Source organism: Calonectris borealis, chromosome 1 (genome assembly GCF_964195595.1).
Source record: "Calonectris borealis chromosome 1, bCalBor7.hap1.2, whole genome shotgun sequence".
Classification (NCBI taxonomy): Eukaryota; Metazoa; Chordata; class Aves; order Procellariiformes; family Procellariidae; genus Calonectris; species Calonectris borealis.
The window spans coordinates 83,559,825-83,587,327 of record NC_134312.1 but is presented as its reverse complement, the minus strand read 5'-3'; the positions used below and the strand labels follow the sequence as shown (position 1 = coordinate 83,587,327).

The following is a 27,503-nucleotide window of genomic DNA, read 5'->3' as shown; positions in this document are numbered from 1 at the left end:
AAATATGTTCTATGTGGGAGCAGATTAAAAAAAAAATTTCACTCTAAAAATAATAACAAAAATAAAAGGGCTGGGGGAGCAAGCGTGACTTTCTGTGCCGATGTCCTCACAGGTTGATATCTCTCACATCTGTGGGAGTGCTGGCCTGGTCCAGTTCGTCCACCGTCTTAGAAGGATTGCTTTGCTGTTGCTGCTGCCGGACTTGCCTAAGGCTGTTTACTAGCACCGCCTCGATCTGTTCTTGACAAGCTTTAAGGCAGTCCTAGAGGATAGAAAGCAAATTGAGCTGTTAGTGGAGATGATAGGGTTTTTTTCCTTACTGAGCTACTGGAAGTTGGAAGAGCATCAGTCTGGTATTCTCGAGGAGCGTCTGCTATGACAGAAAATGACCTTGAATTCTCACAGTTAATCGCTGTGTACAAAGTCCCTGGGTTAAACAACGCTAATGCTGTATTTATTAGACTCTCCAAATCTTAACATTTTACCTGTTCTTGCTCATTTGGGTGGTCTTCTTGAGCAAGAACCCAAAGTGTTGCAAAAAAAGAAGGGCGGGGTATATGAATTTTTGCATTCTCCTATGCAGGGTTAAGTGACTTGGGTGGGTCTTCGCTACAAAAAAGTTGCATTTCTCTCCTGAAATAACCAATATGTGCTATACAGACGGAGGCACTTCAGTTTTACCGTCAAGCAAACTGATGTAAATCAAAGTGGGAGAGGAGTTTTGAGGTCCCCGAAACAGCGCAGTGCTCTGTTGCTGAGTTTTTTATCAGTCACACATTTGGGTCCTCAAAGCAAAAGCAAAAGAAGGATCTGTTTATCTGTGAAAACTCACGCAAGGGGAACGAACGATGCAGTCCCAACACACAGCCATGTTATCATTCTCTGAGCGCATTCCCGAGAAGAAAAGTGATTTCAGCAGCAGAGGAGGAGGAGGAGGAGGAGGGTACGCTCCCACACCTTCACTCTGAGAGCAGGACTACTTTAACAGCCCCAGGAATAGTTATTGGCAATAATTCACAGACGACATTAAAGCAAGGACAGCTACTAGAAAAAGAAGCAAGTCAAAAATGCACAGCCAAGCCTCAGAGACCATCACATTACAAATTATACTACACAACACTTGGAGAAAGAGCAGGGTACAGTACAGCAACGTGAATTTGGGAGCCCTGCAATGGACATGAAGTATAAATAAAGAAATAAATGCGAAGGATTCACCACACTTAAACTGGACACAGCGACGAAGAAGACGACTACTAAAATATTACAGAATGTTCCACATTCTTGATAATATCCTGGAAGACCAAATAATATGGATATTTAAAAAAAAAAAAAAAGTGTGAGAAAACACTGACAAACACTTGGTTATAGCAGAAACTGAAAAATAAAACCCAAGCCATGACTGTATAAACACAATGCCAATTATGTGCAGCATGCTGGGACTGTGAGAGCATCAATACGACACAGTGTAGGTGGGCAGGTGGTGCTACGATAAATGGCTTTTTCTAAAAGCAGCCCTGTGGAGGCCTTCTGCAATACTGGAAAAGGTTCCCATACTGTAAACTCACTGAAGCCTCGCTCTGTGTAAGAACTGGGCCTCTCCCAGGGACTTCAGGCAGTAGAGAAATGCAGTTTTTGGTAGCAGGGGTTTTACAGCAGAGTATTTTAACCAGAGCCCTGGCAGCGTCTGGCAGGAGCGGTGAGACCCAGTATCACCATTCCCACTTCCAGGCAGGGGAGCTGAAGAACAGAGCTTGGGCACTGACCTCCGCGGGGTCCCACGGGCGCTCGTGTCAGCCCAGGAACCGAGTATGGGATGCGACTGCAACGCTGGGGAGCTGGGCTCTGACCAACAACGCCCACTGTCTCCACACAATATTCAGGAGAGTTTGAAATATTCATGTATGGAGGTTTAATTTGTCATCCTAGCCAGACTGGGAAAACGCGTCAAATGCAGAGTATCTGTTCTGCTGACGACATTTATGTTTGTGATGGGTGCAATTACCTCTGGTGGGTCACGAACACCCATTTTTCTTGGCTACTAGCCAGCAGCTGCTAGCTGCAAAATCATGTCCTCTCCTTGTCGTGAAACTGTCCTGCTTAATATAAGGAAGCATCACAACCTTTCTCTGAAGGTGCATCTGCCAAAGAGAGGCCGTGAGGGACGTCTTTTCAAACTGACCCAGGAAAAAGGGGCTGGATGAGATGCTGGCTGTATTACAGACAAAAATATTCAGTGTGATGTGGATCACATCAGCTAAAGGCAGAGTGAGACGTCATCGAAATCTCCCGAGTATCTGGGCCACCTGTGTGCAGTCTGACTCAGGCGTTCGTTCCCTCAGCACGGTGAGTGACACCAGGGTGAAACAGAGTACGGGGCACGGCGACACGGAAAACCTCTGCTGCAACGTCACGTGCGTGCGGCGGGCAGGCCGAGCCTTCCCCGTGTTCACCTTTTGTCCCGAGAGCCGGGGACTGTGGGACTGCCCCTGAAAAAGGAGCTGTGGTCAAATTAACTGGCTCGCAGCCGTACCGTACCTACCCCAATGAAGCTCCAGTATAAGCAATGCTTCTCACTGCTAGCAACTTCCCCAAGTCCCAGTTACTGGAGCTAAACTTTACCCTCTGCCTCAGGCTGGCTTGTTTATGGAAAGGGAGAAACCAGAACAATGAAAGTGCTGCTATGTCCAAGGAAAAGGTTAAGGAAAGCAGGTAACCTTACCAACATTAGCCAGCTCTTAACCAAAGTTTCCGATTGTTATATTTTTTTGAGAAGATTAAGTATAATTAGGATTCGGTGTAGCACATGGGGGGGAGGTCAGATACCTTTTGGTATCCTCAAGAAATGCAGCCCAAGGTTAGCCAAGATACATGGCTCAGAAAACTGCATACTGCATTCATTCAGAGCCCTTACGATCGAGGAGGTCTGTGCTTTGGAGGAAGGCAACCGCCATCCCTGTTTGCATCTAAGCCCGGCTGAGCACAGGAGGGTCCCTGCAGGGGTGCACGGGAGTTCCCTGCCAGCCCAGGCATCAATGTCTCCCTCCTCTGGAAACCAGGTTGTAGGAAAAATGGCATGTATGTGCCACACCACTGGCGCAGAGTCAGAATACAAATGAAGCATGATGCCAAAGGAAGCGGGGACAGGGCTGTTTAAGATGGCCTAGGCAGCACTGAACACTGAATTCAGGTGACTGGCTGTAAGCTCCTCGTCTCACGGAGCACAGCACTCTGCTCCCGAGCTCCAGCAGGCACCAGTGTAGCCCACAGTACAGCAAGGGAGAGCTCCAACCTGCTCTTGGTCGCCCCAGTCCTTGCCAGTAGATTGGAATGACTCCTGCATCAGATGCATTGCAGAGATCACCCCAAGCTCTTTGTAGCTGCCTCTGGGACATGCCCCCATTTCCATCACTCCCGTAATTCATCCCGATGCTCTGTGAACAGGAATGATGCTCTTGGAAGATCAGAGGCATCACGTGGGCACCACCACTGCATTGCCACAGCCAGTGCATAATCACAATCATTTGCAACCAGTGAATAACCGTGGGGCTCAGAACCACGGAGCACCTGAAATATCAAGTCAACTCAGCGGGATGCAGAGAGTACCAGCATACTAGTCTCCGTGTGCCTGGCCACTGCCTCCCCTGCCCCGAGACAGGACACCAGCTCTCCCCAGCGCCGGGGCTGTGGCCCTCGGCAGACCCACGCTGGGCTGCATCCCCGTCTCCATCCCACACCAGCGCCCGCTGCCTTTCCCCATGCTGCAAAGCTCCTCATGTGGCAAAAAACCTGCAGAGTTCCCAAACACACGGTTCACGCATCGGCTTCATTACAGCCGGGGTTTGATGGAGGAGGGTACGCCGAAACCCAGGCCTCCCAGGGCTGCCTGGCAGGCAGAGCACCGGGCAGCTGCCCGTTCCCGCTTGCATTGCCATCGGCTGGGGACTGCTGTCTGCTGGCCTCCCGCTTCCGCAGGGAAGGGAAGCTTTAGTGTCTGAGCTTGCTCGGAGCGGAGCAGGAAGCCTCGGAAGTGAGAGACTGAGACAAATGCCTTTGAAGATGTAATAAAATGCGAGCACAGTGGATTTTCTGGTGATGAGATCCAGGACAGATAAGCAAGTTTTTGAGCATGCCTCACCTCATGGGGTTCGTCCTTTCCTTTTAGCAAAAGGTAAGGAGAAGGGCTTCTCTGTCTGTCGACGCTTTCCTGCTGCTGCTGGCAAAGCTAATTTTTTTAAGGTAAGAATATGTACTTTTGTTTAACCAGGTAAACTTTTTTTACAGCTGGGGCTTGCTCTTGTATTATTGGGGGCTTAGTAATTTCCTAATACCGGAATTACTTGTTTAACGATGGGAGCTGGACAAATTCCTCAGCCTTTCTTCCTAAGTACCTATCCGCCAAAAGCTATCAGAAACCCAGATAAAGAAAATCCCCCGTTATTAGCTTGGGCGGGTTTTAGGTCTGTTGAAAGCATTCACCTGTTTGTGAGAGGGCAATGGCAACAAGTCACTTCAAGGGTCAAGGCATTTTCAAATGGAAGAAAGAGCAGAGGCACCAGTTTGGAGACTCTTGTAAAAGACTACACTCGTAATGCATGGGGTTTTTTTGGTATAAAAATCTCTTCTTTTAAAGCACAGTGGTGCGCAATTTCAAAATAGTATGTCCTTCTGCAAATAAGCCAGATTTTTTATAAGCAGCTTCAGACTGGAGAGCTTAATGAGGCAATTTCCTTGCAGCCAGGCTTGGGGAAGGAAGGGTGGTGACACACGGAACGTAAGGCTTGAGCATTTGGAGCCAACTTTCTCTGTTTCTAAAAACCCTTATATGAGATCATTTACACCGTTATTATACAAAGTTCTGATGGTCAATATGATGTTTCATTTAATGTATGAAGAGGCTAAAATCTCTAGGTAATCCTATAGAGAAATGGGTCATTTCTGATGTCTTCATTTTGTACATAAAACCAGTGAAGGGGCCCAGACTGGAATTGTCACAGTTTGCATAGATTTTATTTCATATGGGGATCCACAGGCCACTGATGTATTTTTTCTGTCATGTGTTAGCTCTGGTCTACACTTACGTTTTGAACTTAAAATAACGTACCACTGAATTCTTTAAAACAAAGAACACTATGGTAAAATGACCAGCATGTTGCATTCAGCATGAAATAGCTTCCCAAAAAAGTGTTGCTATTTGCATACTAAAACTCTGGTTTTTATTAGTCTGAGTAATACGTTCTGTTTAATTAGTCTTGTCTATGAAGCATCCACCCAGAAGCTGAAATTGCCTGGCCAGCACAAACCAAAAAATGGTGAAACCTTTCTTTCGCAAGTTGTCCAGTTCTACAGTCAAAATCTAGTAAGAAAAAAAACCCCAACGCCAGATTCATGAGTGAACCTCACTCACGCAGCAAAACGAGCTGGAACACACCGGCAGATGCAGCCCAAACTCTCCGGTACTGATGATGGAGATACAACAAACTCGTCCACCCGAGGCTGTGGCTGTGCAATCGTCAGCCCTGGCTCCGCGCGCTACCCCATCAGCCAGCCACCCCGCTTCGCCGAAGATCACGCACAGGCCCGCACCACCGCTTCTGCCGAGCTATTCGGGTCGCACGATGGGTTTTTCCTCACCGCGGTAGCTGCGGGACAACAGATGATACCTGGCACAGCACAACGTCAGAGTGCTGCTGTGGACAGATTTGAGCAACGTGGTTTATGCCAGATGAGACGCCAACTAAACCTGTCAATGGCTTTTTTAATAAACCGCAATTGGCATAAATTTACACCTGGCCAATGCGACGTGTGAGCAAAGTGCTTTACTCTTATATGGAAAACCCACATATAAAATCACATTTGCTGTGCGCTTGAACCACTGTCTCAGTCCGCAACTAGCTTTAAGACGTATGAAGTACACCAGCTGGATGGTAATCTCACGGGTGAAAGGAAAAAAAAAGAATTTATTATGAGTATCTTATCAGCCCAGTTGTCATAGCGTGATACAGCAAGTGGCTTGTTTTATAGAGGGGCTACCACTTCTGTCAATCCAAAGTTAACTGATACAATACAAAAAATACAAAAACCTCAGGACAAACAGCCTGGCCTTGCCATGATGCAGTGTTTTTAACCCCTCCAAGTTTCACGTGGATTTGCTGCATGTGTACGTATTTTACTGGTGGACTTTCATTTTGCAAGCTCTAGATAGCACTGACAAGAGAGAATTAAAGCTTTAAAAAACATACCAAAATTAAAAAATATGAATTGCACTATATTCAGCAACTCTTCCTTGAAAGAACACTATAACGCACTGAAGTAATGGCCCTCGATTTTGCAATACAGGGACTGGGCCATTCCTTCAGAGTATCGTACGGTTGCCTTTGTTGTTTTTATAAACAAGTTTTTTAAGTGTGTGTCACATGGATCAACTTCCCCATTCTTCTCTATGGTCTAGTAGTTTTAATCATTAAAATAGTTCAGGTACTTTCCATTCCATAGTTTTAGTTTTACTTCAGCATCTACAGAACTAAAAAGGCAATTAACTTTTGGGTTTCTTTTTTTTTCTGAAACTTTTTCATCCCTGGGTGATTTTACTAGCACACTTGAAATGCATTTGAAGGAGAATAAACGTTTTTCTGTGTCCGATGAGGAGTACCCTCGTGGCTGTGATGGACATGCTAGCAGTGAAAATGACTGGAAGGAGGAATCAGCAGCGCTGTATCAGGATCTACTTATTCAAGTCAATAATTATTGAGGATTTCAATTTCCATTCATGACAATCTTGAAAGAAAGCACAAGCACTAGGAAAGATCCTGCAGAATATTATACATAATTCATTTTCTTGAACTTTTCAACACCTCTGTAATACGTATGCCCTATACTGCTCCCCAGCTTCCAGTTTTAAACTGATGTTTACGGTGCATTGGCAAGCCATTAGGGGAGGCATCCCACTCAACTCAGCCAACAGGCTCTCGCTTTGCACTGGTAATTTCTGAGATTTTCAGTTCTGACTGCTCCGAGCTCCAGGACTACCTCATCGTGACCCACGCAGCCTGCCGCCCTAGCTTTACCAAGTTCAGCAGGTGCAAGACATCCTCCCCATCTTGCAAGATCATGACTGGCCTGAGAAATTAAAAAAAAAAAAAAAGAAAAAAAAAGGGGGGAGGGTATTGCAAAGACATTTTATAGCTGCTTTAGTAACTTGGCTTGGGTTTCTGCCATAGACTTTATCTAGCCATTTTCACGTCTTCCTTGGCACCCCATCCAAACCGAAGCTGACAGATGGTACCTTTCGGATGACAATGGTCCCTGTGTCAGATCCCACAGCAACTGAGTAGCAGTACGCCACCTTCTCCGCAAAGGAAAAGATCACTCCTCTCAAATGCCAATAGTGGAGGGGCTATCACAAGAAGGTAAACTATTTCAGCCACGCGATTTTTCTCTCTTTCTCCATTTCCAAGAAGAAAAAGCTTTCTCCAGAGAAAGAAGCAGCTTTCTCCAGAGCTTCTGTGACCGTAAGGGGACTGCGGCTGTGTATTTATTGCACCTACTCCCAAGACGACAACCACTCTAAAACAGATTTAAACCACCGGATTCATTTCACAGCCAGGCAGGGCCGAGAAACGACAGCGCACCCCTGGGTCCATACCGGTCACCTAACACCCAGGTCTGCCAGACCCCGCGCTCCTTGTGCCAGCAACCTCCACAGCTCATTGACCCCGGCAGGCAGGGAGGCATGCCGTGCCGAACGGATGAACTTAGCTCCGCTCTCTTCCACAGTGCCTCAGGACACAGCGCTTTTTGTACCGTGACTTTTAGATTCCCCTTTTGCATCTCAGTTTTGGTCTTGCCTGGGAGAAGAAATAAGAAAGCTTACCCCAGCAAGCCTCCTAACGTTTGGTACATGGAAACTGGTCTGAGCCTTGCAGCCACCCAGCCTTTGCCCATCCAAGATGGCACTCATTTGGGAATACCAGCATCCAGAGAAAATGCCTTATGGCAGCATTTAAGGAAGAAACCAAAGACTGTAAGACTACTGTTTAACAAGGTTCCATTTTAAATCTGTTAAATTTAAACATCGCTTAACCCTTGACAAGTTCTTAGCTTCATGGTGAAGTGTTGTGCATCAGCAACCGCAGAATAAATAAGGCCAGCACCAGCCAGAGCCTGAGCCAGTGCAACAGCTTTGATCAGACCAGTGAGAAACGACTGAAGAGAAGCGACACCGTACCTCAGAGCCCTACCTGGGACGTACGGACACCCAGCTGCCGAGAGCACGGCTTGGTAACCCCGGGGAAGTCGGCAGGGATCGGCACGCCTGCCACGGCTACCGCAGCCCAAGCTGCGCCGAGCTCAGGCCAAGGGCAAGGCAGAGTCATGAACTCCTCCGCAACGCCAAGGCTGAGGACGACCCCGCTCAGTGATTGAGTGGGTCACTTCTCAAAATGGCTTCTCTTTCCAAAGCCAAATCGCAACCCTACTCTCCTTTCCAACCAGAAGAGTAACAGTAGGGCTGTTGTTACATATAATGTATGCATACAAACGATGCAAAATACTGAGCTGTAACTCTACCGGATACTTCTTGATGCCCCTGCATTTCCTGACCAGATTTAGGAGCCTGGATCCAAACCCTGGGTGCTTTGCTGAGCACTCAAAGTCCCAACGCTGGGAACGCTGCAAAAGCCTTCTGGCCTTTTTGTGTTAAAGAGTGGTTGGTTTTCCACATATACATTAATTACTTCACAAATAACTGTTAACGCCCCCGATCTCTTCCTCTTTTTTAAAAGTAATTGCAAAAGGGAAGCCAGAAAAGGACTTTTTTTAGGTGCGGGACCTGGTATGATAAATGGAAAGGATGCTGGAGATATTTGAAGTGACAATACTGTTCACCAGTCATGTATGCATTTCTTGGATAATCTAAGAAAGCAGCAATCAGACATGCATTAAAGAGTGGGATTTACATAAATTCCAGCGTGGAACGTGTCATCTGTACTCCTAAATACAAAAGACGGCTGGATTTCTCCGCTGGTTCACATTTGGGCCCCAATTCAAACCTCTCCAAAGCACATGCTTCATTGTTGACATAAACAGGGATTCCTTCCCAAAGCGGGGCCTTCGTGTGCCCGAGCGCTGGCCTTTAGCTCGCTGACCTTCTCCAAAACAAGAGCCTGAAAAGCTGCTGTGGGAATATCATGCCCATTTACTACATTTGCTGTATCTCAGTGATCTCGCATCTAATGGACGCAATTTAAAAACAGAAATGTTTTCCCTCCTAAATGTGTCTTATTTTGCTACTGTAACAAAGAGCATCAATTACAGATAAGTGTCTATGGCTCTGTTTTTCCATCTGCAAGTACAGAAAATAGTAATTTGCTGTTCCAAAGGGCATTTCATGCAGACTAACAAGGACATCTCACGTAGGGAAAAAAAAAATCTCATCTATGCCAGAATTTCTCCACTTACTATTGCTACATTACTGTAATAGTGCAATAATAAGATGACTAACATTAAGCATCTGAAAGATGGCACATTTTTCTCTGCAATTTTTCGGTCTTTTCAGCACTTTCAACAGCGTACTTTCTAGATTCAGTTCCACTGTTTGCTTCAACAGTCAGTTTGTTGGTTTCCTGTTGCTCATGTGGGTATTCCTCATAGCAACAGGAGAGAACAATGTTTTTAGAACTGGAAAAAGTGAGAGTAAAGCCAAAACACTGGCAGGGTGATCCAGGGCCAGATGCCGTGCCTGAAATTATACTCCCCGCTTAACGTGACTTGGGGTTTCAAGCCGATCGTCTCTCTCTAACAGGTATACTTTGCAGCTGTGAAAAGCTCCGAATTTACCCTGCTGCAATAAACGCCGCGAGCGTTTACTGAAAAGGAGGATTTTAAAAAAGCTGCAACAAGCCGCCTGCGTTACACAAAGCTGTCTGAGCCGAGGACGGACTCCCCGCCGGAGGTCGGGGGCACGTCTCCGACCAGACTATCTATCGCCGGCCCGTGAGCTCCTCCGGCGGCGATGCCTGGGCTGCGGGGCCGGTTCCTCGGGGGCCCAGCTTCCTCGGCGCGCCGGCCGAGGCTGTATTTATGAATGGATCTGACGGAACTCCGCCATGAGCCCGCGGTGTAACTGCATCACCCCATTGTTGCTACACACGCACAGCACTCACTGGGGAACAAAAAGCTGAATGAAGCGGAGCAGCTGCCAACTCAGGCAAAGACAACTTAGGAAACTATCTCATTCTTCCTTTCTTTTGGAGGCTATTTTGTCTGTTGTTTCCTTGCATACAAAATGTGGTCTGCAACAAATAAGGCAGGATAAGATACAGCGAGTCCTGTTACTTGGTTCCAAAACCACAGGCCCTAAACACTACAAAGGAGGGGATAAATGGTGTATGTGCTGTAGGGAGAATGTTCAAATGCTATCCATTCAAGATAGATTTCCATGATTTTGTACTGCGGCTCAACAGAAACTGAATTCTTGAGCATGGTGGTTCTGAACGTCATTTCTGTGCAGAAATTTGCAGGGATCTTTATGAAGGGACTTTTCAGACCTCGGGGGGAAAAAAAAAATCCCAGCACTGACATATGTAGCACATTTAAGTAGAGATATTTTAAATGCCATTTATTATGGATCCAGTCTTCAAAACAGCCTGACTCCACATTTTCAAGGGCTGACAGCCAGCTGTCTCGACAAGACTTTAAGAAAAGCTTGGTTCCTTTTTTCTTTCTACCTCAGGCCCTTAAATATGCTTTGGATTTTCAAAACCACTCAGTACACACCAGTTCCCATCTGGGAACAGACTTTTAGGAGGGACTTGTGCCCACATACAAACCCACATGTTGGCTCTGCCCGAAAACCTTCCCCTGCTGCCGATGCCGGGGCAGACAACTTTTATCATCCGAATGCAACCTTCAGAGCTGAGCTCTAGGAAGAAGATGCTCCTTATGTGCGCATATAACCCTCATTATCACACAGAGTGAACCTGGCCAGCTCCTCCTGCAGCTATGGCGCTACAGAGTTTATTACACAAACAGCTACTGACCAGCTTAATTTGGGAATCTAACCTTGCCAGCTTTTGTCAATGACGTAAGCCGGAACGCATTTTTAATACGAGATAATCGTTTCTACATTTCAGGGCAGTCAGCCTCATCCAAAGAGGTTGGAAGGGACCTCTGGAGGTCACTTAACGCAACCTTCTGCTCAAAGTAGGGTTATCTTTAAAACTTAGTTGTGTGCCTAATTCTCACTGATTTTAGCGTACAAAATTCTGGTCCAAGGTGAAGACCTCATCTATCTACCCCTGCAGTAGTTTCTTGAGCTCCTCAGAAACCTTAACGTATTTCTCCTCCACAAGGAGATCTGGGGTACCAGAGAACAGAGGGGCTCAGGACAGACTCAAGGGAGATGCAAGCAGTAACCAGGCCAGGGCATGCATGCCCTGCACGTGATTTATGAGAATGCTCCCAGGCATGGCCAGAGAGGCGGTTTCCAGATCCATGGCTAGCAAGCTGACACACTGAACTGACGGCTGCTCTTCCAGGAGGTGAAGAGAGAGATTTGCCCAAGGCAGGTCTGTGGCAAAGCAGAATACTGATTGCAAGGTCTTAAAATGTGCCCTACCCGTTCAGCTATCCTTCCTCACACCTCGTAATTGTACACAGCGGGGATGCTGGTATCCTCCTCTGAAGCATTTGGCTCCACCGGGACAGGATACTGCGTGCACTGGAGTGCTGGTCTGGGATGCTATGGGAATTCCTGACTTCCCGAGTTGTTTGTTTTTCCATTGCAATGACCCACTAAGAGATGCACGGGGAGCTCGGCACGCTTCCTGTGAGTAGGTCTATTAACCCTTTGCCCACCAGCCTCTCCTCTCCTCTTCAAGAAACAGCAAAGGAAACGTTCCCACTCTCCGGCAGCAAAACAGATCAGAACGTGTAATCCCCGTCCTGCGGAGCTGTGTGAAGCTGTGTGGGACTAGCTCTTACCGACTCTTTGGGACAACAATGATCAGAAAAGGCAATTCACAGATACACCATGCAGAGCTACTTTTGCCACCCATAGCGCTGCTGAGCTTCTCAGCTTCTCCAAGAGTAGGTCCCTGGTGTTTATTTTGGTTGGTGGAAGGAGTAATGAAACCGAGGTTTGCAGGCCTCATTGTCACTGTCTCTCCAAACTGCGATTCAACCTTCACCAAATGGCCCGGGGCAACTATTTATCACAAATAACTATTATCCCGAGAATGACACTGACACGATGCCTTGTACTATCTCGTCTAAAGTCTGGAGCGCTGCTTTGGATTCATACAAGGGTAGCTGACACCAATGTGTTTGTGAAAAAAAACAACCAACACTCATGTGTTGGTTGTTTGCTTACCCAACAGCTGGGTTGTAAATTAAGTGCTGTTTATTAGTAACATATTTTTGGTCTAATTCTTAATGAAACATCCATTAAAAACATTATAGCTCTAAATGCCAAACTCCAGTCTCAGTTACACCAGTGTAAATCTAAAATAACTCCATTGACTTCAGCCTCTTGGTTTATGCTGCTATTTCCTAGCAAACAGGTATCTCCCTCAAATTATCATTATAAAACAGTAAAAGTTCAGAAAAGCTCATTGCAGTTAAGTTGCATCAGGATTTCATTATCATTCTCTATTTTCATATGCTTGCAACTTCGAAGCTGAAATTTTTCATGCTTCACCTCAGACAGTGACATTTTTTGGAAAGCCAGTGAGAAAGTCCCATCATCTGTTTCCATGCTAAGCAATCACACACACCAAAAGAAAAAGCAGCAGAAGGCCCCGGGACCCTCTGGTCGAGAAGGACTCCCCCCCCCTCTGCCGCTTCCTACAGGCTACCAGGAGGCACAGGGAGGGAGGCAAAAAGTTTTTCTCCTGCAGTTTTCCCCCCCTGTAATTTCTGTGAGTGCCCTCGCTTTTCTACTGCATAATGCTCCTGAAGCCTAGGAGCTCTTGTTTCTTCCTCTTCCCTAACCTCCCCTTTGAAAACAAAATCATTCACACAGTGACGATGAATTAATTGTGTCGCCGCAGGAAGAGCTCTCAGGCATCAGAAATTAGGAAGTGAGAGAACTGAAGCTGTTCATTCAACTTCAATTAAGTCCCAGCGTAAAATACATTACAACAGTCTTTACTCTTCATTAACACAGCCTTGGGCTAACTCTTACACAATCCAGCCAGTACATTTTTTCCAACAATACATTTTACAGATGAGGCTGGTATTACTACCTATTACTAAGATTGCCCGATACTTCTCCCAGACCCTGTTTTCGGTTGCTTATCTCTCTCTCAAGCTTTAACATGTGGGATGAAATTTTCCAGTCCTGGGCCCTTTTGCATTTTTCCAGTGCAAAAGTCACGGAGCAAGTTTCTACCAAAGTATTTCTCCCATTTCCAAATATCTGGCTAATGAAAAATACACTATTTTGCCCAAGTTAAAAATTCTGGCCACCTTTGGTTGGGCTGAGACTTCAAAGCTTGCAGGAGACAGACTTTGAGTTAAGGTCACCTCTGCCACAACAACGGAAACGTCTTGAAAAATGACAGCGCCTCTATCTTCTGCAAAGACTTAAATTTTTTAGCGACTGAATTATCCAGCAGCTCCTTTTGTCCCGAGTGTGCCCTGACTCGGTGGGCGAGTGAGACTCTCCTCTGTGCTGCTGTGGGCTAAGACCAGGAGCAGAGGGAGGAAAGCTTGTCTCTACCCAGTGCCGACAGAGTCTTGGAGAGGATATGACCAGTAAAATGTGAAGAGTTCTTTGTTATTTGGGAAGAGTGGTGTTTTGTTTTTTTTTTTTCCAAAGGCATATATGCTCAGCCAAATTTGGGAAGATTTTCACCAGGATGGCAAAAAGCACATTTCTGACAAAACCCCATCTGCTAAATTTCAAAGAAAAGGCGTGAAGAAATTTTCAATGCAAAAAACATCATCTTTTTTTCTTCTAACCACTTAAGAACTACTAAGCTGTTTTGGCAGGTATTTTCTTTCAGACTGAAACAATCAGGATAGAAAAATTCATCACGAGAGAGAAAGTTTGTCCAATCTGCAAGATGCTGCAAAAGGGCCTTACATTAAGAAGCGTTGGGGTGCCTGAGAAAGCTTCAAGTATCTCCTATAACAAAGAACATGAGCTTTAAGTCTATATCAATAAACATTAAATTAAGAGAATTCAGAAAAACTCCCACAAGAGCAAAAAAAGCCACGTATTCCCCCTTAAATGTGGTTGTGTGTAATACGCTCGCAACATGCTTGGAAGTCAATTAACACGGGCTCTACCAGACCAAGCAGAAAGAAAATTCCACCAGAAAGACACCCTACTGTGACTTTTCTTCTGTCCCTACAAGCCTTCACAAACATCCCCCGTATACGGACTGAGCATGGGAAGAGTCAGCTGGGATCCCGATTCCAGCAGGGCTTCACAGGTGAAGCAGCAAGGCACCAGCCAGCAACCAGAAAGAAACACTCGGAGAGGTGCAGAAGGAAAACCCGTGGGTGCAATTCCCCCCGTGAGGAGCAGCTATGCAAGCAAGCAGCTGCAGCTAGCCTTGCAGGACCTTCTGAACAGGAGCCCGTGCATGAAGGTAACTAAGGAACAGATTACTGAGGCAAGAGCTGCATCAGGAAGGGATGAGCAAAATCTCTTTGCTGGCAAAAATGACGGGTGAGGGAGGGAAATCCTCTTCCCTGTGACCAGGGAATCGAGGCACAGCTAAGTATCTCGCAAGGTCCCCGTGATGCAGCCCTTGTGGCCCGTGTGTTGAGCTCACTTGCCCTCACCTGAGAGCTGAGTATTGTCAGCACCATGCTGTCACTGCAACCCAAACCTCCTGTCCATGCTGAAAAAGAACAAGAAAGGAAAAGATCCTTGTGACTGCATGGAGAAGCTCTTAGAGGAAATGAAGAACTACCCTGAACAACTCCCTGGCATCTCCAGAAAGACAGAACCCAGCTACTCAATGGTTGATCAAAATCCACCAAACACCTCAAATACAAATACACCAGCAAGGGCTACCTTGGCATCTCCCTTCTGACAAGTGCTAAAATACTGTGGAAACAACATCAGAAGTTTATCCGGAGCTTACCGATGTGGGGAATGTGGTCTAGTGATGGAAGACTGCATCGTTAATCAGATGGCACAGGAACGAAGTGATGAGCTCTGCTGAGGGTATCCCTGCTAGGTCTGAGTTTTGGTGGTACCTGAGCACCACTTGCTTCTGCCTTCAAAAAAGACTTCCGAAGGACTACCCAGGGATTTCTGCAGGCAGTGACATGCTCCGTTCTGCTTCACAGCAGCAGCAGCAGGCGCCAAGCTTGTGAAGGCTCCCCCTAAACTTTCCATTTACTCTCTTCTCCTTCACTCTGCATGCCTCCCTGTCCCTCCCCTGCCACCGTAAGGACTACTTCTATTCCCATTCCTCACCCCATGCTGTCATTCCCTCATTCCTGTCATTATCCTTGTCCTGCTGATTACCAAGTTGATCCGTCAGGCTGTAATTTCTATAGCTGTAGTACAAGAAGCTCACAGACAATGATGGTTACAGAAACTCCTCTCATCTCCATCTGCCCCGTCACGGTCCTGCCCTGTGCCACGGTGCTCAGCTCTCCCAGCTGTTTGTGAGGCTGTTTTTGGAAATCTATCAGTTAACTGAGCCAGTTTACAAACCAAGCAAGCCCCCTGACCCCCCAGCTCCGGAACAACAACAAGTGGTCCTTCCCCCCCTTCTTTAAAGATTACTTCCAGGATGGGGTTTGAAACACAAGGATATGAGCAGCTGTGTGGGCATACATCAGCAAAAACAAGCATGAAAATAAGCAGCAGCCGAGCAGGAACAACTTCACCCGGCATTGTCATCTAACAAGGAAAATCACAGCAGAGGGGCATCAGCCTTTCAGACACTCCATGGAGTTAAGACATGGCGTTATACAAGAAGCTCTTAGGGGCTAGCACCAACCGCTTTCCTTATTCTGTGAATATTCACAACCTTGGCTGAAGACAGCACCTTTGCTAACAAGATGTTAGGCTCTCCCTAAATCCTTGTCTTTCTCTGCCTGGTTTTCTAATGTCCCTCTCACATCTGCCCACTTGTCTTAAGAGTCCTTCCGGACATTCCTGGATGCAGCATCCAAAACTTACCGTGTTACATCCAATCAGACAAACATCCAAGGAGGAAATTTCATTCAGCCAGTAACTACCAATATCAGTACCAATAATGGATAATTCTTGTTATCCACACAAATGAAGTAAACTTAATGGATTTGCCAAGTCTAATTGTACAAATGAGCTTTGTGCATTACTTGCACCAGGCCGTGCAGTCTGAATTGTTATACAGGATTCTTCTTGCAGTCCTGCTGCTTACTGTAATGTATGACCACTCTGTTTCTCCATACTTATAAAACAGACACAAAAGAGCAATTACCTGAGTAAAATTTTCATTTACACTGAAATGAGTGTACGTTAAATTTCTGCAGCTACTTGATTTACTTTATAAGCATTCAGAATTGGAAATGTTCCTTTCTCTGTGCAAAACCCAGTTCCAATCAAAAGAAACAGGAAGCCCCAGGACTGCAGTTGCAAATTAGGCTCAATTCTGATTGAAAGAAAAAAATTAATAGTGAAATTTTTCCCTTTTTGTTAAACTGGACTATTCTTTTTTAACCAAAATGCAGAATATCTGTTGGAAAAAACAAACCTCTTGACAATGTTATCACAGATGTAGTAATTGCACAGTGTATTTACTCTGCAAAGTAAAAGCAATAAAAAGTTTTATAGTTAGCACATGTTAAGGATGATGCATTGGAAACTGATACTTTTACGGTAGAAAAAAGCATTATCTTATTAGTGGCCTGCATTTCAGAAAGCCTCACTCATTTTCTTTCCTTTTGAGTGAATTTCATCATGGCAAAACATGTCAGCTTCGCAAGAGATGAAACTCCTGTTTATCCACAGACCAAGCAGTTCGGATTTGCAGGAGCATAAGCTCTCTCCGCAGTGTCCCACCGACCCGGGGGCACAGCAGGAGAGGCATCACCCCGCGGGGGAGGCACTCTGAGTGCTCCTTTCAGTCCTCCCAGCTTTCTGCTGAGACTGTCAAGCAGAGCTGTCACATTTGGGTTTTTCTGATGTCCCCACTAGAAGCTGACCCCAGACCAGCAAACTCACTTTTGAGTGAGTTTGAGCACCACCGAACTGCCATCAGATTCACCTCTCCTACTGACGAGAGGACCTTCTGACAAGCCAAGAAACGCCCTTCACGGGGCGAGCTTAGTGAAGTTACAGGCAAGATCCCAGCCAGCCTGGGTTGCACCTGCCTCACACCGTGCCAGTGCCGGAGGATTAGCTCATTATTCGCTTCCCTTCAATGAAGGATTTTTAGATGATACCTCCATGAGGGCGAGAAGAGTGCTTTCAAGGCTGCCAACAGAGGACCGGCGCACATACTGGTTTACCTTGTGCCCCGGGGGATGCTGTCTGCCTGCTCGCCCCATCGCCCGGGGTGGTACCCAAGGCGGCTCCCCCCTAGAGCAAGCCTGACGGTCAGCCAGGGTGGGCAGAACAGGCTCTCCCCACCAAGCTGCTGAACAAAGCGTGAGTGAAGAATGATCCCGGGAAGCCAAGGAGCTTTGGACATCCAAAGCATTGCAACCAAGGTGCCGGGTCCACGCCTGCAACCCGCTCGCTCCAGGAGCAGCCCCCTCTTTGTTCCACTGGGCTTTCGGCATCAGACCGGGTTTGATGGCCCAGTTCTCCACCTCAGAAGTGAAAGGAGAAGAGGAATGCGGGACACTCACCACATCTGTGTTTGTGATCTTGGCCAGGAGGTCCGTGAGGCTGTCCCCGTCATCAAGCTGAAGGCCACAGATGGCTGCTCCCACACTTCCAGTTGCTATCATTGATGGTGGGTACATGGCAAAGTTAAAATCTGCAAGAACAGATCTGGGAATCAGTCCAAGCCCAGACCAGAAAAGCTGCAAAACATCAGAGGCAAGCAACATAAAAAAACCACACCCAAGAATAAAAAACGGGGACGTAGAAGAAAGGGAAAAGTGCCACTCTTTTTGGTCCGGCGGAGCTCATTAGTCACACTGCTCATCACAAGCAGTCAAAGGAGGGGTAACAGATCTGCAAATTAAAATGGAAATGCGGTTCGGTCTTTTATTCTCACTGATGCATAAAGTAAACCTGGACAATTTTTAATAGTCTTTCCTTAGTTTTAAAGAAAAGGAAAGAGAAGAAGGAGGCTTTCTGTAATTTACGTCAGAAATTTGGGTCTTGGTCACATTAGAGCTCTCTGTATAACTCTGTATAACTGGAATAAGGTATCACAAAGGACCAAACTGAGATTTTTAGTCACGTCAATTTTTAAAGACTTAATTAACTCGAGCATTTAAAGACCTGTCCGGGAAAGAGATTTTAATTAACAATTCATCTTTACCACCTTTGCAATTAGGAAATGAGAACACTTACAGCCCATAGCTACGTAATCAAAGAAAAAACAAAGATCACATTTGTCATTACTACTATTTCTTAATAAGTTGAAAATACATTTCAAAACTTCCTCTCACACATCTGTGGAGATCAGGAGAGAAATGAAAATAAGACTAAATGTGACCTTTATAAGGCCATTTTATGGTTTATGACACTGCCATAGGAACTGGCTTATCAGCATGTCTTACTAAATACCATTTCCAGGAGATTTTCTCGGTTACTGGTATCTTCCTAAAATGCAGCTTGGTTTGCAAGTTGTTTGGCTCAACAATAACTCATTAACAAACCGTTCTATACCACTTTTCAGTTGGGGTGACTGGAGGAGAAGGAAGACGAAACCCAAGTAATACTTAATATGAAATAAACCACAATCGATACATTTAGTCTATTTATAGAAACAGATTGTTACAGAAAACTGCCCTTCTGTTAAGGGCAGATCCCAAGTCCTCTCTGTTCAGCTAGCACAAATTCTGTAACCCTGCTGACGTCTGCGTAACCGCTCCAGTTTTAGACACACGGAGAGTTGTTCTCGGCCTCCCAGACTCTGAGCTGGCAGATACTGCAATAGCTGTGGAGATGGCATGCTCTTCTCCAGGCTGGAGTATGTCCCTGGGACCCACGAGGAACGAAGCAGTCAGGTAAGGTTGGGACTCGGGTCGTAACATTCATCCAGACAGACCGGAGGGGGCATGTTGGAAGTGGGGAGAGAAAAGGAGGAGCTGAAAACCTGGCGTGGATTTATCTGTCTCACGAAGCCACCAAGAGATGACCACCTGCAAGCCCGCTGCTGCATGCTGCTGAAGTCCACTGTCCTTCCTACCAGGAGAGCTCAGCAGACATCACACTCTGACAACCATTTCTGAAGGAGCAAATTCCCACCGACAGAAGCAATGAATATGGACTGCCATTATTATAAAAACAACAATTATGCACTATTGTAATAATAAGAGCCCACTATACATAGGAAAGCAGTTTAAAAAGTCCAGTGGGCAACCAGTTTACATAGTCCAATATGAAAATGAGGAATGGTTAAAGGACTCCGATAATGAGAGGTTTTTATAAAGGTCGTAAATGTTTATGTGCTTATGTGACTGTCCAGAGTGTCCTCCTGGTCCATGGAGCAATTAACAAACGCCTACAAAATTTAAGAACATTCAAACATTTATGAAAGAGACCTAGCATCCCCAAAATCTGCTGTCATCTACACAGAGCGATTCATCAGCAATCCCACTAGTTTCTTTAGAAAAGGGATAAATTAAAGCAGACTACGTCTCCACGGGTCTGTTTCTCCCCTTGCACACACTGCATTTGCTTGGGTTTGCGAATCCTGTGTGGTTGCATTGGCGTGAATGAGGCTGCACTTGGCCAACATGGCCCTAAGTTGGGATGCGACGCCTGCATTTAAATCTTTGGACTTACCAAACCATCTCCTAGTTATGCATGGGAACTACAGGTGGCAATGGACTTTCCATAATTTACCCCTCCTTGTCTCGAGTTTCAGGGAAGATGTAGTAAAAAGATGACGCAAAACCTCTCAACCTCTGCCGGTATTTGGACAGTCCCTATGATGCAGTGGGTGAGAACGAAAACCCAGCCCCTCCCACCCATCATTTGAGCCAGCAGCAGGGAGAAACGGACCCACTCGGAGGCCCGGGTGGACCCACACCCTCATGCGTGGTCACTGAGCCCCCACGGAGCAGCTTCACCCAGCCCCCGGCGGCTGGTGGGGAGACCCAAGCAACGGGGAGCTCCCACGTCTTGCACTCAATGCTCAGCACCGGCCAGGCTCGGCGGGCTGAGTGAAGGACACAGCTCCAGCCTGCCCTCTGAACTTCCTAGGGGCTTGCATCAGGACCTCCACGTTATCCAAACACCGGTTCTCCCGTGGTTGATTTTACATCTACTCCCAGAAACCGTCTTCCTAGGAAGCTGAATAAAGAGCCACAGTGCCCCTGCCAACTAGCACTGCTGTAGGTCTGCTTCCACGTGGGGTCACATGAGAACATTTCTATGCCCAATAACCTTGTTAGTTCCCTTAATGTCATTCATAATGCAAATGAGACAGCGAGCGAATGGCCAGAGGCCCAGAGTGACTAAAGCTCAGCATCCAGAAAGTCTTACATTGCCTCTAGCTCTAAACTAACTTCCCTCCATAACAAGCACCATAAACTTGGCTATCAAAGCTACACATGCCCAGTCTTTGTTGTACAACAGGCAGCGATTTGTATCACTGGCTTCTATTTTTAGCATATTAATTAACTACTGCAACTGGTGAGGCAAGTGTCTCCAACTGGAGAGTGTGGCGCCATTGTCTGAAGTCATCACCTCATCTCGCGCTATTGAAAATCATGGCAGTGACCCTCCTGCTGATATGAATTTAACCTGACATACCCACAAAGGGATGGGGGGTGGTGCACCAATTTTGTGCACATGGTTCTCCACATCACCCTGGACCCTATTAGTGTGGAAAGAGCTCATTGAAAGAAAAGAAGCCACATTGTGCTGGGCCACCTAGAGGGTTGAATAGAAAAGGCTGAGGAAAAGAGCAGGCAGCGGAATAAAGGCCGTAATTAACATATTTCCATATTCAAGCAAAGCAATAACTACGTGAAATGTTTGTCAAGGTGCAATGAAAGCATAAATATTAAGTACCGTATCTGAGGGGATGCAGAACCCCCCTTGAGTCCCTTACATTCCATCGAGAAATTAAAAACAAGCTTTTTACACACTATTTTCAATTATAAACCTCTATCCCTGCTTCCTCCATGATAACAAGCCAAGTCCCGCCATCCTTACTCAGTTTTCACCCAGGTAAAACTGCTCGCAGAATTAAGTCAAAAGTTTGCCCTGAGATTTAAAAAAAGAAAAAAAAATCAAAATAAAAGGGGGAGAGAGAGGACTTAAACATTGGACTCTGAAACATATGCTCTTACGTTAAATTCTTGTTGGAGATGATGAACCCTGAATTACAGAGGGAATCTTACAAAAATCACTTCTTACTGGACACCTGAAGCAAGGCTATGGGCTAAATCCTTCTTTCGGACCTACATGCAACCTTGGTTAATGGGCACCCAGAGCCTGCACCGAAGACATGGCTCTGCCTCTAACTTTGTTGTGATTTACGCAATTCCACTGCAAAGTACCCAAGAGTCTTGTTAAAAGTCAGAGGAGTAGTGCAACAACGTGTAGTCCACAAGGATCCGAGCACACGAGCACTTCTTCAAGGGAAGAACTGGGCAGTCAGAAAGCAGGACTTGTTTTACCTTCTATTCCCAGGCAATAAACACCAGAAACTGTCCTATCCCCATTTCAGTATCCACTTTTTCCTAAAGGACCTTAAAAACAAGGGACTGACCTTGCACAACCCCAGTGACTTCAGTGTTGGAAATAAAAAAACCCAACCCAAGGAACAGTACCCTTTGAAACACAGCCACCGCTGGACCAGCCAGCCGGAGGCATCGAAGCAAATTCAGGGTACCCTGAACCCTGCTTTCAGGCTGGAGCTCGCGCCGATGGCCAGGGCAGCAACGTACGCACCTGCCCAGGACGTTTTTCTGCCTGCACGGCACACGTAACCTACGGTCAGGTTCCAGGACCCTGCCCACGGCGGCCGAGCCGTTTTGCTGGCTCTCTCCCGATCCAGAGGACTTCGCTACCTCCGAGCCGGGAAAATGCAAGGTTGACAGTCAGTCTAAAGCAGGAGGGAACTGGAGGCAGGAACCCAGCGAGGTCCCGCAAGGGGAAGCCCTAACTCGCAGCTAATAAATGAAAACTGCCGGAAGGAAAAGAGCACTGACAAATATCCGGGCTGAACGTGCTCCGTGTGCCAAAGCCAGGTGGGAACTCTACCGTCTTACAATGACCCTTGTTACTGCTCTGGCCGCAGGTTGGTTTTTTTAACAGCCAGTTTTCATCTCTATAATTTGATAGAGGTTTATTTTCAGAGTTGCAAATGGAGAATTGGAAACTGCTGTCTTGAAGAAGACAACGCTCTCACAGGGCGGGTGGGGGGGGGGGGGAAGAAAACAAAAAAGGCATGTTACCTCCATCAGGAGAACAGAATCATGACAGTCATCAATATCGGTTTATAAAATGATATAGATAACGGTCAAATTTCACCCAGCCTCAAACATCACCCAGCCGATGACTTTACTATGAGGACAAGCACGGACCTCTATTTTACCAGGTAAGTTTAAAAGAAAGGTTTAAGGGAAACAATATATTATGTAGTATATTTAATTCTTGTCTGTTTTGATCCAAATGCAATTCCAGCATCAGTGTGCTACTTTTTTTTCAAACGCAGTTGGTTTTAACTGCATTGGCCATTTTTTTTCTCTTGCTCTCGTATTTCTACAAGACATAGCAATTTTTCCCCGTGTTAACTATTTCTGCTTTTAAAGGCAAAACCAGATGACTCTTCAGCCCTTCAAAAAAGGGGCATGGCAGTGCCAAGTATGACCAAACAAAAAACTGTCAAGTAAAATAGGATGCAGACCCGTTTCTATTCTTTTGAGTAGGCAGGAGGGCAGACACCTAATTCTGTTCCTGGGCTACAGTAAGTCAAAAAGTGTTTGGCCTTTATACAAATGCGTCTAGTATCCTAAATGCTAATGCTACATCACAACCATTCAAGTGAGGTAGAGACAAGGAAACACTTTGAGCAGTCTATGTAAAGTATATGAGCACTCAGTACAACATGCTTATTAGCTGATCATAAACTCTATTTCTGAACAACTGTTCGTACTGATTATTATTTTCACTTGTTCTACACCTTCAGTAAGAAAACCTAACCAAGGATCAGGATTATGTTAGCGCTTGAACCATCAAAAGGTCAGATCTGCAGCCGGTAGGAAGGAGGGCAAGTTATCCGGCAGCACAGGAATTACCCCAGCTCGTATCGGCAAAGTCTCTCTTCTTCCATTTCTTTCCACCTCATTTTCCCAGATTTGATGGGTCCTACAACTTAAGGAGTGAGTCTGCTCATACAAAACACTCCCCAGGACCTGCTTACTTGTTGATGGAGCTTCCATGGTTCTTGCGGCTTTATTTTGCGGGAGAGCTCAATATACTGATACGAGCTGCCTCTCCCAGGAACAAGCAAGAGCGTTCTTTTATATGGCAATAAATTAATGTGGATTATTCTTTCTTCTGTCATGCAAGAAGTATTCGTGCAACCACTGCCACTTTGCAACGTGTATTTCCTTTCTAAGAGATTAATCCACACAACAGAAGCTCTGTGGACTTCTTTCTTTCCCTCTGCAAAGAACAAGTCCCGGCTAAAACTCCTATCACACTTTTATCCCCCGCAGGGACAGAGCCCAATAACTCTCACGTTGGCTGAGAGGGGAAGGATGCATAGTAGACTTGCCCAGCAGGAGTCCTGAGGACCAAACATGCCTCTTGGTGTTACAAAGCATTCTGTGTGGTTACCCTCCAGATCACTAGGGTTTATGGGCCTCATCTTGCAGTCTTTGCTCAGACAACACTCCCATTGACTTCCACAGACCTTCTGTCTGAGTAAGGACCCAGGATTTGGCCCAGAAGTTAAAAAAAAGCCTTCTCAGCTTTCAAATGTAGATGATTAATGTCCCAGAGACAGTGGGCAGAGGTTTGGCACACTGTACAAAACTGACTTAAAGCTGAAATTTTCCTCCTCTTTCTTAGCCTCTTTGCAGACACAGGTTTTGAAAGCCACCACTCTATGAGATGCTGCATTGTATCCATCATGGGAACATCTCACCTGCCATAGAACTCGGCTGAAGCACAGAAGAGACCATGCGAAGGGCTGTCTAGGGATCTACACAAGTTGCCTCCTGTCTCTGCAAGTCTGCAAAGCTTTTTGCTTCCAAGTTTTGCATGCCACTTAAATCAAACAGCGAAAACCTCCTCACTGAGATTAGTCTCTCCATTACAGCTTGTGTTCGGAGACGCACAGCTCCTCTTTCTGAAAGCCTGACTTGCACAGCCTGTCCTGCCCCGAAACCCATTCCCTTACAGGCTCTGACATAAAAAGGGGCATCCTGCGCCAAAACAGTGGCACGTACAGCGTCCGACAAGAGAGCGTAACGCAAAGAAGCAGTTGGGCATCTGTGACTCTGAACAGCCTGGAAGAAGAAGACATGAAGGGCACGCTGAAGCCAAGGAAATAATGCACGGTCCTCTTCTGCTCTGCATGCAGCTCTGTAACCGGTGCCCTTTCCCACTCCTCCAGGAGCGATTCCCTGGCTTGGAGCACGGCACATACAAGCAAGCAGGCAACCCCAGAGAAAACATTTCCAAACTGTGGAGTGCTGTGTGAAGAGACAGAGGAGGGACGAAGGGCGCAACGCAAGGAACAGACGGAGGTGGGGTCAGAGCGGCAAAGCGATGGGATCCCAGAGAGCAGAAGAAGGATGACCTCCATTGGGCTCACAGATAAACAGGATCCTCCCATGCTGAAAAGGCAGTAAGCATAGTTTTGCCAAGCTATATTTTAAGGACAAAGGGTCCAGATGCAGCCTCTTAGTGCCTTTAAGATTCAGAAGATTCCTGAAGGAAATTTTTGCTTACACGGGAAGCCACCAGCGGGATGAGAAAACAAATGACATCATGACAGACTAGGCTATGCCAGCGCATGTCAATCTATACTCTCCTACTGTGCAGCGAGCGAGGCAGCTTGAAGAAAGCTGGCCTACGCATGGGCAATTCCCAGCCAACAGATCGAGCTCTCGCTTAATGACAGTACCCTGTTTTGCACGGCCACGGCGCTGGAAGCGCAGCCAGGGACGGGCTGCGGGCAGACCCCACTTTCGGCCCCTTCCAGTGGAGAAGGAGGCTCCTGAAAGAGTTGCAAGTGCAGGGCACAGTAAAGAGAAAATTTTTTATTCAGGGAATAAGGTTCTGTCTTGCTCAGCAGCCGTATGTTCAGATGGGACCAAGGGCAAAGAGGGATACGTTCCAGTTTCAGTCATGCTCATGTGAATCATTAATCACCGCAAGGACGGGGAGAGGCTGTGGATTTATATCCACGCAGCTTGTTTCAGAAACTGGGCTTAAAATAAAGACAGAGAAACAGAGAAAGCGCCAAAATGATAAAACATGACTGAGAGGAATGTACAAAAGAACCAAGCATCATCTCCTTTTGCATAACCTTCAAATGGAAAGGAGAATGGAGATGAATATCAGTGATCCTACACATTCAGTACAACATCCAGAACTATTAATGGTTGCTTCTCTCTCCGTTTGCTGACACAAAGTATTGCAGGACCGAGATCACAACCGGCTCTGTAAAGGCAGGCAACACTCGGGTATTTTTGGTGTAAGGCTTTTGCTGGGAAATTAAAATGGTGCAGCTGGTGAAGAAGAGGCTAGGGCTAGAGGAAAAAAGTTCAAAATATGCCAGGTTTTGCACAATACACTGAAGAAGAAGCAGTACTTGAAAGCAGAGAAAACTGCACTGAAATGGAAATAAAAAGAGATTCATTGCTGTGCTGCAGACCAGAGTCATTAGCCAGCCAGCGAGGTCAGGTCTGGTAAAAGAGTCAAACCCAGGCTAAAAACATGTGCGGAGGGAGCAAGGGAAGAGGCAGCCACATGTCAGAGGAGTCATCCTGCTGAAAGAAGGCAAATGGGGAAATGAAACACCAGGCTTAACCCGAGCTGGCGGAGAGCAGAAGCTTTGAGGGAGAAAGGGAAAGAAGAAACACAGCAGCCGATCAGAGCTCTGCAACGAACAGGACAAGAAAAGGAAATGACAACTAGATCTGGAAGGAAGTCTGATGAGAAGGGGCTTTTCTTCACCAAGCAGGGTAAGAATGACTTCAAGAAGAGAGGCAGTGAAAGGGAAATACAGTACTAATAACATGACATTTCTATAATGCAAATGGGGGTAGTAACTTCCTAGTAAACTGGGAATGAGGTAGAAAACTGGGAATGAGGGCTTGGGTAAGATCTCTGCTTTCGAAACTGCACGGGGTTGCGGGTCCTCCTCAAAACTAATTGCCAACACAGTGGTTTGTGGAAAATGGGATGAGAAGAGAAAAAAAACTACAGCCAGCACTATGGTGCCCTGTCTTTCGGGAAGCTCCCTACGCAGTCAATTATGTCTTTCATTTGCAAGAAAAGAAACTCTGACTTATTGCCTCTTTAAACTCTATGTAAAGGACTTCAGTTCATGCATCGGAGACATGTAACGTGAGCAGCAGATCACACGGGGGAAACACGTGACAGAAACACACAGGGCTAAGGGTTGGAAAGGGGATGCTGTTTTGGATCTCAGTAAATAGACTAGTAAAGCATGGAGCTAACCGTCAAAGAATTAATGGAGAAAGGGTGGAAAGAAACCATGGACTTTGGAAACTCCTTCATGGCCCACAGTCCTGCAATGTTTTGGTTATACGGAAAACTTCAAAGACAAAGGATTACAGACCAGAATCTGAGAAGCTAAATCATAATGAAATTCACATCACTCAAGAAAGTGTCTTCTTGGATAAAACAAAACAAACAAAACCACTATTGTAGGAGGTTAAAGCAACAAAAAAGAGGGAAGATTGGTTTGCTTTGGAAGACAACATCCAGGTTTGTTGGAGGTTGATGGCTGACGGTGTTGTGAGGATCCAGAGAAATGTCCATGGGAAAGACCATTTTTTTCAGAAGAAAAGGGTAGTGTGAATGAATCCTGGGTAACGGGAGAAGGCAAAGAAGGAAGGCAAAGCTAATGGAACAGTAAAAAGCTAATTAGTCCAGAAATGTCTAATGAATTACCAAGAGTGATCCTGCAGACTTTGAGCAGTATTTCTATTGAGCCCTGTGGTCTTTCGCCTGAAAAGGATCACTCAGCAATGGGAAAAGAAGGAAAAGCTTGAGCATCTTGGTAACCAAAAAGTCAATTACCCTAACACAGCCCATATAAGATTCTCTAAAACAGATTGACTGAAGTAGCAAAAACCGGCCTACATTGTAAAAGCAGTCACTGCATCTCAAATATTGAGAAGCAGGCATAGCAGCAGACATTCATACCCAAAAG

At 46.1% G+C, this 27,503-nt stretch overlaps 1 protein-coding gene across 2 annotated transcripts in view; it reads right to left on the bottom strand.

The window, feature by feature from the left end:
* Positions 1-27,503, bottom strand: part of CCND2 (cyclin D2) — a 38,049-nt gene that overhangs the window by 3,900 nt on the left and 6,646 nt on the right. For both annotated transcript variants that reach the window (XM_075162801.1, XM_075162809.1), the window contains 2 exons: positions 17,803-17,933; positions 1-262 (listed from right to left, as the gene is read on the bottom strand). The exon at positions 1-262 is cut by the window's left edge and continues 3,900 nt beyond it. In XM_075162801.1, the coding sequence (XP_075018902.1) occupies positions 107-262; positions 17,803-17,933 (287 nt within the window). In that variant the 3' untranslated portion in view covers positions 1-106. The remainder of the gene's footprint in view (positions 263-17,802; positions 17,934-27,503) is intronic.